This window comes from Megascapheus bottae, chromosome 1 (assembly GCF_031878675.1).
Source record: "Megascapheus bottae isolate mThoBot1 chromosome 1, mThoBot2.hap1, whole genome shotgun sequence".
Taxonomy (NCBI): domain Eukaryota; kingdom Metazoa; phylum Chordata; class Mammalia; order Rodentia; family Geomyidae; genus Megascapheus; species Megascapheus bottae.
The window spans coordinates 31,778,443-31,790,380 of NC_143509.1; the positions used below are offsets into that span (position 1 = coordinate 31,778,443).

An 11,938-nucleotide genomic window follows, 5' to 3' on the forward strand; every position below is an offset into this window, starting at 1 on the left:
CTGAGGCTGGAATCCCCCCAAAGAAAGCACCAATCAGATAGATGAAGAGGTTTTTGGTGGAAGTATAATCACAGGCAAGCTTCAGGAGTTGAGAAGGGTCACAGAAGAAACTGGGAATTTCTATACCTGTACAGAAAGTAAGTCTCAACATCATTAAGCAATGTAATAGGGAATCCAGAAAACTGAGGAATAATGACAGCAGGACCAAGAAGCCACAGAGGTGGGGGTTCATCTTGGGAACTATGGCAGAGATGAAACCAAGGTCAGCCATGGAGAGGATGGAGAGGAAGAAGTACATGGGGGTGTGGAGGTGGGGGTCAGTGGTGACAGCCAGGATGATGAGCAGATTTCTGAGCATGGTGATCAGGTACATGGACAGGAAGAACCCAACTAGACCAACTAGTAGACCGGAGTTCTGGGTCATCAGAGAGTCCTAGGAGTTGAAACTGTGCTAATCCTGTGTAGTTTCATGGTTCCATGAAGCTTGCACTCCTTATGAAAAATATACCATTATTGGAATAAATAAATGTAAAGGCAATCAACAATATGTCTACATTGTAAGATTTATATGCTCAAAATCCACTATTCACACTTGATTTTTGCAATGATTTGGATAAAATGGAAATGTGTCCTCAAAAACCCACGTGATCTAAGCAACATTTTGAGAAGGAGAATATGTATCCCTCGAGAAATGGGATCCAGTGCTTCTGTATCACACCAAGGTTTGATTTATTCCTTAACCATGAAAAGAAGATGTAAACCAGAAAGGAAAAGAAAAGAGAGACAGACATATTGATGGAGAAAAGAGTGAGAAAGGAAAAAGAAAGAAGTGAGGAGAAAGAAATGAAGAAAGGAAAAAGGAAGGATGAAAGAAAAGAGAGGGAGGGGGAGGAAGGAAGCGATGAAAGGGAAGGAAGGCAGAAAGAAAGGAAGGAACAGAGGGAGGGAGGGAAGGAAGAATAGAGGGAGAAAGGGAAGGAACAAAAGAAAGATGGATGGAAGGAAGGAAGGAAGGAAGGAAGGAAGGAAGGAAAGCAAAGGCAAGGAGGAAGGAAGGAGGGAGAGGATAGGTGAAGAGAGGAGAAAGTGTAATTTTAAGATAGCCACCAAGGGGAAATGTGCTATCTGGGACAATGGCAGATTGTGTGAACATCCAGAAACAACAATCTCTCTGTGGCCATAACTGCTGGAGCTGTCATAGAATAGAGCTTGACTCCTGTAGATAAACCTGCCAGCTCCACTTCGAGCAAATAATCTCTGCTCTGAGTGTTGGGCAGAGAGGAAAGGGGAAACAGAAGGGATCCGGGATGGATGAATGAAACACAGACAGTGTTTCTGTTCTGCCTGCATTTCCACTCCCTCTTGGCTTTCACTGCTGTTCAGTTTGGACCCAGATGTTGCTGGTTCATGGACGTGGCTAAAGACAGTACCTGCAGTAATTAGCTATGAGCGAGCAAATTACTTCATGCCAAGCATAAGTAGGTCCACAGAAAAATCTCCACGGAATTGCTTATCCTGTAAAAGCAGCATGTATAGTTCTTTTTAAAAAAATAATACAGTCAGTCTTTAGCTATCTGAATGATCAATAATATTCAACTATATAATGATGGTGTGTGTGTGTGTGTGTGTGTGTGTGTGTGTGAAGTGTGAATCCAATGTGTAGTCTACTAAATTAAGAAGAATGAAGGACAGGTTGGGTGTGTAGAATAGCTAACCAGGAACCAGAGATATGAGGATCATTTTTCAAAGCCATAATGGACAAGTAAGTCCATGAAATTGTCATCTCATATTAACTGTAGAATTCCGGAAACGAGGGTATGTCTCAAATGATAGAATATCAGACTAGAGCCAAATAGCAGTTTACAGCCCAGGGCCTGGGTTCAATGCCCAGTATTGATAACAAAATGATGATGATGATGATGATGATGATGATGATGATGATCTTTTGTCTTATTATCTTGGAAATAATAGGTGGTTTATATTTTGCTTTTTTCCTTGTGGAGAGGAGGAATTGTGGTAAGACAGGTAGAGAGAAATAAGGGCCACACAAAAAAATCTCAAGTTCACAGTCTAGGATTTGGAAGCCCTGGGGAAAATATTCTTTATTTCTTCCAAGATTAATGTTATATTGTCTGTCTATCTATCTATCTATCTATCTATCTATCTATCTATCTATCTATCTATGTATTTACTATTTATTATACATCTTCAGATATATATGGATAGATATTTATAGATGCAAATATAGATGTATATAACCAGCACTGGGTAAACTCAGGGCCTGGGTGCTGAACCACAGCTTAAAAAAACATAATAAAGTTGATGAACAGGGGGGTTACAATTACTTAAGTTATGTAAAGGGTAGATTTCTTTTTTGGACCATGTCACCCCTTCCCCCTCTCTTCCACATTTTCTGTCCCTGAGCTTTGTTCTTCAAGACTAGCAGTCTACCATTGGGGCCACAGCTCCACTTCTGATCACTTTCAACATTAATTTCCTGAAAAAGGACATAAGAGACGCCTGCTGTGATGAAAAAGTGCACTCATAACCTAAGCAGGACAAAAACAAAGGCCCTGAGACTCTCACCCCTTCACCATAAGTGAGAACATAAACTTCATAGACCTCCAAGCTGAAGCCCTTACATACCTTATGCCTTCCTGTCTGGCTGCTCCCACAGGCTTTGGCTCAGGAGGAGAAAGCGAGGTTGGGCCAGTCTTTCCCAAATCCCACATGCCCCATAGCACTTACTTGTTGCACTAGATCTTTGCTGTGATACAACCAGAGAGCATTTATTTTCTGCCCCTACGTCTTGCTTAGTCTGAGCTATTGCAAGCTCGGTGCTTGGGGCTGGCAGAAAGACGTGACAATACATGTGTCTCCTTGTACAGGTGAAGAACCAAGAAGGCAGATAATGTGATAGAAATGCATGAGGCTGGAAGGAGACAATTGGAGGAGAAGCAGGCAGAAGGGATATTTATAATCAACTGACATCGGGGCTCAACACACCATGCTGATCATTAGTCAAGTTGTTGCTCATACACTAATCTCTAAGGAATCGCTCTTCTCCATGGAGACATAGAAATGTTAACTGTGCAAAGGAGGAAATATGCAATATGTACTTAGGCCTTCTTAGTGAATGATAATCCTCATTATCCACTGTTGGGAGAAGTTCAAGAGTCAAACCCAGAGGTATGGGGTTACAGGTCCTCTCCCACGGTGGGGATATCATGAATTAATGCACCACATTGATTTCCTAGGGAGTTTGGCCTAGTGGTAGAGTGCTTTCCTAGCATGCACGAAGACCCTGGTTTGATTCCTCGGTACCACATACATAGAAAACTCTGGAAGTGGTGCTGAGGCTCAAGCCTTGAGATAGCCCAAGGACAGGGCTCAGGCCCTGAGCTCACGCCCAAGACTGGCAAAAAAGAAAAGAAAAGAAAAGAAAAGCAATAACTCAACAAGTAGCAGAAATGACCAGGTGATAATGTGCTATGAACTTGAGTGAGGACATCTTATAAAGTGGTCAGAAAACAACAACAACAACAACAACTCTGTAGTTGCTAGGGCCTAGGCTTCCTTATTAGTGCATTCTCCTTTCTAAGCCATGACTGCTCTAGGATCTTCAGTATCTGATTATGAAAAGAGCAGAATGCAGACATAGTAATTATCTTTGAGTGAAATATTAGTGTGTGTGTGTGTGTGTGTGTGTGTGTGTGTGTGTGTGTGTGTGTTAGTTTGTTTTCATGCCAGTCTGGGTGCTGCCCTTGTACTTTTGTGCTCAAAGCTACTGCCTTACCACTTGAGCCACAGCTCCACTTCTGGATTTTTTTGCATAATTAACTGGAAATAAGAATCTCATTATCTCCAATGTCAGGTTCCTGAGTAGCTAGGATTACTCAGTACTTGGGTATGAACCAGTGGTGCTCAGCTAAAATGTAATTTATTATTCTTTTGATTTTAAGTAATTTTACAAAGGGGCTTCAGTTCTATATGTCAGTACAGTAGTACAGTGCATCTAGACCAATATCCTCCCTTTCATCTCTGAATGAAAAGTTTTAACAAGAAACAGAACTTGTGTGGACTGAGGCGAACACTGTGGATGGCAGATAGCAAATTCGTCAAATAAATTTAAGAAGTAAACCCTAAACCCAGAAGTACCCTGTGATCCATCGATATCACTGTTGGGTAGTCATCCAGAAGATTGGAAGTCAGCAGAAATGTACAGCCATGTTCTTTGCTGCACTATTCACCATAGCCAAGTCAAGTTATGGAGACAGACCAGAAGCATTCCAATGGATCAAGAAAGTGTGATGAACACAAACACACACACACACACACACACACACACACACACACACACACACACACACAGAGGCATTCATTCACCTATCCAGAAAAATAATAAGTCATATGTAGGGAAACAGATGGACCTGTGGAAAAATTATGTTAAGTAAATTATGTCAGGTTCAGAGAGCAAAGGATACATGTTTTCTTCCATGAGCAGAAGCTGGATTTAAACTACAATCCTGTGTACATAAACAATTCACTACAGTCTAATGAAATAAATATCAGGATGCTGGACCATGTTTTATTGGGGTGGGGAGAGGCCAAGGAAGGAGGGGCAGATGAATGAAGAGAGGGAGTGTGGGCAAGACAGTCTTCATATTTACTGTACATAGGTGAAAATGGAACTAGGTAACTTGAAGTGGGATTAGGAGAGGTGAAGAGGCGGTGTCATTGATCAAGATACATTGTACTCATAAACATACATGTTGAATCAAAACGCCTTAAAGATAACTTAAAAAAAAAGAGTTGTTCTCTTTTTTAAAAAGTTTTTGCTGGTCCTGGGGTTTGAACACAGGGCCTGGGCACTGTCCCTGAACTTTGTTGCTGAAGGTTGATAATCTGCCATGTGTTTCTTTTTTTTTCATATATTTTTATTGTACTTAATAAAGGTGCTACATTATATTCACCAAATAGAAGGTGCATTACTTCACAAACATTGATACCCTTTCTCATGTTTGGTTCCCATTTCCCTCTCCCCATTCCCTCCCCTCAGGGTGGTCTTTCTTAACAAGTGTTTTCAGTGGCTTATTTACTTACTACATTGATAGTGGGGGTATAGTTTGGGATTCAACAAATTTAACTTTACCGGAAAAATGTATTTCCTGTTTTCTCAGCCTTATACAACTATTTTTAGAAAGAAGGTTGAATTTCAATATGTCCATTGAAGTGTGTTCACAAAACAAAACAAAAAAAAAACAGATGCAGACATAAAGATATCATGATAATAAATTATTGTCCTTAATAGGTGAAGAAAATTTTAGAAATAAGTGTTTGTTCTGAGTGTCTTATTCACAAAGAAGTTCCTTTTCTTCTGTGATTCATTATGCTGCAAAAGATGAAGATCCTTACTCATTCCATAATGCATACCTACATTGACAACAATATTCTATATGTATTTTTAAATGTTATTTGTAAATTCGAAATTGATCTTGTACATATTAAGTATGACCTTAGAGTGGAGATCAGACATTGTTAAAAAGTGATCAGATTGAAGGACCCTCAAAAAATCTCCCTTAGGATTCTATCCTTTGAGAGTTTGTAAGTAGATTTACAACTCTACCAATGTTATAAAAATTGAGAAACAGTGATTCCGGAAAGGAAAGTAGAATTAGAAATGAGAACCAAAAGGCAACAAATATAAACTCATGACGGGATATACAATTTGCCCAAGGCCATCTTTTACTTACAAGGACAAATTTATTCCTGATATGTGGTCTAAGACAAAAACATATTTAACATGACCTTCATTTTTTTCCCTTCTTGTCTCAAGGTAATTTGAACAAAATAATGCTGTACAGAAGCTTTTTCTTTTCTTCCCCGATATCATTGAAGGCAGATACTGCTATCCTCATTTTGTTATGTTCCCCTTGAATCTCTCATGGACTAATGTCCTGAGCCAAATCACTTCATGCGATGACAGCTGACTGTTGGAAAATCTCCAGAGAAATATCATAGTGAGGCCAATACTAAATTAGAACTCTCCTTTTGATGTGAATTGAAGCCATTTTTTCTTGGCATATAATACATTTAATATCAGTTACCTTCAAGAAATTGTTCTGCAAATGTCACCTGCATCATTGTTTTAGAAGCTTGGTCAAATGAGCCATTTAAAATTTTAAAAAAGCAACTTTTTCTTTGATCTTAAACACAATGTCAATTCCACATTATTTATTAAAGCAACAATTAAAAAGTTCAATTGGTTATGAAAAATGCTTCCTGCATTGGACAGTAGTCATGAATGTGCATAAATGGAGAGTTCTAAAATCACTAACCATGACAGAATATTGATTTATGATGTAATTACTGGATTCCTATAATCCACACTACCCTCTAAAACCAGCTACTTTAGCTATAATAACTTAAATGATTTTATTTTATTTTTATTTTTTTAAATTAAAAAAGTTTTTTATTGTAGGGGCCGGGAGTTTGGCCTAGTGGTTAAAGTGCTTGCCTAGCATGCATGAAGACCCGGGTTCGATTCCTCGGTACCACATATATAGAAAAAAGCCGGAAGTGATGCTGAGGCTCAAGTGGTAGAGCTCTAGCCTTGAGAAAGTCCAAAGACAGTGCTCAGGCCCTGAGCTCAAGCCCAGGACTGGCAAAAAAAAAAAAGTTTTTTATTGTAATTAATAAAAGGGTTACATGATATTTGCCAGATAGAAGGTGCATTAATTCACATACATTGATACCCTTTCACATGTCTTGGTACCCATTTCCCTCCTCCCCCCTATACCCCCCACCCGTCTTGGTTTTCCCCCCCTTCCCTATCAAATTTCAAATATCCAAATACAAATAAATTCAATATATCAGATAACAAAGTGAGATACTATACCAATATGAGATAACCAAGGGACAGCAAAGGAGATGAGAGACAACCTAGTACATTAAGGACAACAATCATTCATTATAAGGCTTTTGTTTCAATATCCTGGAGGTCCTTTCAATTAGCTTCACATTATATGGCCTTATGTATCAAGATTTTGCTCTATTGCAGATCTCTGCTAGTAGAGCCCTAGGTTTCTACTGATTATGAAGAATGAGGGAAACCATTGAGCCTAAGTTCCTTTGAGTCTGGCTTAATTCACTTAATATGATTTTTTCTAGGTCTTTCCATTTCCTAACAAATGGGGCAATGTCATTCTTTCTGACAGCAGCATAGAATTCCATTGTGTACAAATACCACAACTTGTTGATCCACTCATCAACTGAGGGACAGCTAGGTTGGTTCCTTATCTTTGCTATGGTGAATAGTGCTGCAATGAACATTGTTGTGCTAGTGTATTTAGTATGTCCTTGTTTCTGGATGGTTGGGTAAATGCCAAGTAGTGGGATTGCTGGGTCATAGGGGAGTTCTATGTTTAGCCTTTTGAGGCACTGCCACACTGCTTTTCATAGTGGTTGAACGAGTTTGCACTCCCACCAACAGTGTAGTAGTGATTCCTCCTGGCCACATCCCCTCCAGCATCTGTTGTTATTCGTTTTCCTGATCCTGGCCATTCTAACTGGAGTGAGGTGGAATCTTAGAGTTGTTTTGATTTGCATTTCTTTTATGACCAGAGATGTTGAGCATTTCTTCATGTGTCTATAGGCCATTTTTGTTTCTTCTTCAGAGAAGACTCTCTTTGGCCTATTTTTTAATGGGATGATTGTTACTTTGGAGGTTAGTTTTGGAGTGATTCAATTTTTTGAGCTGTTGATATATTTTTAGATATGAGGGCTTTGTCCGTTGTTCGGTTGGTGAAGATTTTCTCCCACTCGGTAGGCTTCCTAATTAATTTACTAGCTATGTCCTTTGCCATACAAAAGCTCTGCAGTTTAATGCAGTCCCACTTATCCAGACTTTCTCTGATTTGTTGTGATTCTTGGTCCTTATTAAGAAAGTTTCGACCTGTGCCAAGGAGGCCTAGTGTATCTCCTATTCCTTCCCGTAAAGTTTTCAGTGTGTCAGCTTTTACCTCCAGGTCTTTGATCCATTTGGAGTTAATTCTAGTGCAAGGTGACAAAGAAGGATCCAACTTTAGTTTTCTGCAGGTGCTTAACCAGTTCTGCCAGCACAACTTGTTGAAGAGGCTGTCTTTCTTCCATTCTATTTTTTTGGCTCCCTTGTCAAAGATTAGGTGGCCATAGGTCTGTGGTTTAATATCTGGGTCCTCAGTTCTATTCCATTGGTCTTCAGGCCTGTTCCTGTGCCAGTACCAAGCTGTTTTGAGAATTATAGCTCTGTAATAGAGTCTAAAGTTTGGAATTGAAATTCCTCCGGCGCTGTTCTTTCTGCTAAGAAGTGTTTTCTTTCTGCCATGTGTTTCTTTTCTTTTCTTTTCTTTTACTTTTGTCCCATCCTGGGATCAGGCTCAGAGCCTGAGTATTGTCCTTTAGGTTTTTTTTTTCTCAAGGCTAGAACTCTACCACTTGAGCCACAGCACCACTTCTGGATTTTTTCTATGTATGCGGTACCAAGGAATCAAACTTCATGCATGCTAGGCAAGTACTCTACCCCCAGGCCACGCTTCCGGTCCCAAAAGATTTGTTCTTAAATTGCATTACAGTAGTTCACTCCTGTAATCCTAGATAGTGAAGAGGCTGAGATCTGAGGATCGTGATCACAGCCATCTCTGGCAGAAAAGTCCACAAGATACCTATCTCCAATTAACTAGCAAAAGGAAATAAAAGTTGGAAATGGAGCTGTGGCTCAAGTGGTAGAATGCAAGCCTTGAGCACTAAAAGCTCAGGGACAGTGCCCAGACCTTGGGTTCAAACACCAGCCAACACAAAACATAATTATTCACTATATATTCTTATGAGTCAGCCATGAAATTTGTCTAGGTCTTCTATTGGAAAGAATATAAACAATAGAGGTATCTTCAAGTTGAGGATTATTGCTGCACTCTTCATAATACACTAGTGCTGGATTCATCCTGAGGATCAATCAACCCATGAGTGGATAAAGACAATCTAGTTGGTATATGAACATTATTTATTCAGTCATACTGAAATACAAAATTAGGTCACTTGGAGGACAAGACAGATCTGGAGACCATCCTATTCAGTAAATAGCATGCATCCATCCATTTTCAATCACAAGTAGAATCTAAACCTATGACATACAATGACATGGACACCGAAGGATTATTTGTGTGGAATCTTGGGAGAAGGAAAATGAGATGATGAGAGAAGAAGAGTATGAACACATACACCTTGGATGAAAGCATAATTATATCCACAAAGATATTCTATTCACTAAAAGTTTAAGAAGCAGTTATAGGGAAGGGATACTATGAAAGGGTAAAAGATTGGAGGAATAGGGCCCCAGCTCCCCATCTTCCAAACATTCTACCACCATCTCCAAATGGAGGCAAACCAAATCTTGAATCTCTAAGGCTTCCAAGAACATTGCTGGTCTCAACCCTAGGAGGGGAACTCTCCTCTTCATGCAGGAATGTGAAATAAGGTTGCCCATAAGAGTGACCGAAATGAGGCTAGCTGCATAGGCATACTTTCCAAAATCAGGTGTGTTCTTTTGGCAGTCTATTCTGACCAGCAGATTAGAAAGGAGAGCCTGGGCATTGACGATGGGCTGGTTTGCAGGCAAGCCACCAAATTGCTCTCTTGATGTCCCTGTTCCTCAAACTGTAGATGAAGGGGTTCAGCATGGGGGTGACCACGGTATAGCCCAAAGATGTCACCATCACTTTCTTGGGGGTGTGAGAGACAATAGAACTGAAGTAGGCCCCCAGGCCTGTCCCATAAAACATGGTTACCACTGACAGGTGAGAGCCACACGTGGAGAAGGCTTTGTATTTCCCACTGGATGACTGGACTCTCCGAATGGCAGAAATAATTCGAATATAAGAGTACAATATCACTGAAATCGGACCACTACCGAAGAATACACCAAAAACATATAACAATATTTGATTAGTAGATGGATCCTCGCAGGCTAGGTTGAGCAATTCAGAAGGGTCACAGAAAAAGTGACGGATTTCTCCTCTTTTGCAGAAGGTAAGTTGTGACACCAGTAACAAGTGTGCCTGGAACTCCAAAAAACTAATAAAACATGACAGGAGAACCAACAAGCCACAGAGGCGGAGACTCATGATGAGTGAGTAGTGGAGAGGGTGGCAGATGGCCACCAAGCGGTCATAGGCCATCACAGCCAGCAGCACACTGTCCAAGCATCCAGAAAAGAAGAAAAAGGACACCTGGGTCAGGCAGCCAGCGTAGCTGATGGATTTGCTGTGATTCCTCAGGTCCACCAGCATCTTGGGGACAGTGGTGGAGATGAAGCCCAGGTCAGCCAAGGAGAGGATGGAGAGGAAGAAGTACATGGGTTTGTGGAGGTGGGGGTCAGAGGTGATGGCCAGGATGATGAGCAGATTACCCAGCACAGTGATCAGGTACATAGACAGGAGTAACCCAAAGAGGATGGGTTCCACTTCTGGATCATTAGACAGTCCCAGGAGCAGGAATTTCAAGATGGCGGTTTCATTCTGTGCCTCCATATTTCCTGGATACCTAGTGTGAGGGAAGAGATGGATGGAATAAATGCAGTAGGGTAGGGGTCACATGTTTAAAGCTCTATCTTTTGGATTCCAGTAATTTGGGATGATGATTCAGACTTCAAGTCTGAATCTTCCAGTGTGATGCACATTAAACTTAAGCAGTATAAATAGCTTGGGAAAGGTGTAAATGTTTCTCTGCAGAGCATTATACATTCAGAGCAGAATCTATACCTTTGGTTTGGTTTTGTGGATCCTTTAAGAAATCGAACAGAAATTGACTTATAAAATGGTTAATTCCTCTGCACAACATCTTAATAACAAGATTAAAAAAAAAGAAATAGGGAAGTGGTGCTGTGGTACAATGGGTAGGGCGGTAGCCTTGAGCTGAAGAGCTCAGGGACAACACCCAGGCCCAGAGTTCAAGCCCCAAGATGAACAAAAAAGTATAAGAAAAGGAAATAGGGAAAGAAATGGAACGCAGAGCTTGGATGCCATTTAATAGTAGTGTACTTTCCTAGCAACCTTGAGGTCCTAGATTGAATGTCTCATCAAGAAGGAAAGAAAGAGTGGAGGGAGGGAGGAAAGGACTGAAGATGTGTGTGTGTGTTTGTGTGTGTGTGTGTGTGTGTGTGTGTGTGTTGTGTGCTGGTGCTAGGACTTGAACTGAGGGCCTTGTTCTTGCCTGACTTTTTCATTCAAGTCTGGCCCTGCACCACTTGAGCTATAGGTCTTTGTTGTTCTTTGTTAGTTTCTTGGGAATAAGAATATCATAGAGTTTGCTTCTGGGCTGGCTTTGAATCACAATCCTCACTCAGATCTCAGCCTTCTGAGTAGCTAGGATTATAGGTGTGAGCAACTGGCTTCCTGGCTATCACTTTGGTTTTTTTTTGTTTTTTTTTTTATTTATTTTTTATTGTAATTAGTAAAAGGGTTACATGATATTTGCCAGATTGAAGGTGCATTAATTCACATACATTGATACCCTTTCATATGTCTTGGTACCCATTTTCCTCCCCCATCACACCCCCCACCTGTCTTGGTTTTCCCCCTTCCCTATCAAATTTCAAATATCCAAATACAAATACATTCAATATATCAGATAACAAAGTGAGATACTATACCAATATGAGATAACCAAGGGACAGCAAAGGAGATGAGAGACAACATAGTACATTAAGGACAACAATCATTCATTATATGGCTTTTGTTTCAATATCCTGGAGGTCCTGTCAATTAGCTTCACATTATTTGGCCTTATGTATCAAGATTTTGCTCTATTGCAGATCTCTGCTAGTAGAGCCCAAGGTTTCTACTGATTATGAAGAATGAGGGAAACCATTGAGCCTACGTTCCTTTGAGTCTGGCTTACTTCA

The 11,938-nt window shown here is 40.4% G+C and overlaps 1 protein-coding gene across 1 annotated transcript; it reads right to left on the reverse strand.

The window, feature by feature from the left end:
- Positions 1–9,608: 9,608 nt before the first annotated feature.
- On the reverse strand, positions 9,609–10,565 carry LOC150068883 (olfactory receptor 7E178-like). Its single transcript, XM_090329448.1, has one exon. The coding sequence runs from the start codon at positions 10,563–10,565 to the stop codon at positions 9,609–9,611; it is 957 nt and encodes a 318-aa protein (XP_090185574.1).
- Positions 10,566–11,938: the final 1,373 nt, after the last annotated feature.

What these genes read in the sequence shown, in the direction of transcription:
- LOC150068883 (XM_090329448.1), bottom strand. Translation starts at nt 10,565, where the DNA reads ATGGAGGCACAGAATGAAACCGCCATCTTGAAATTCCTGCTCCTGGGA.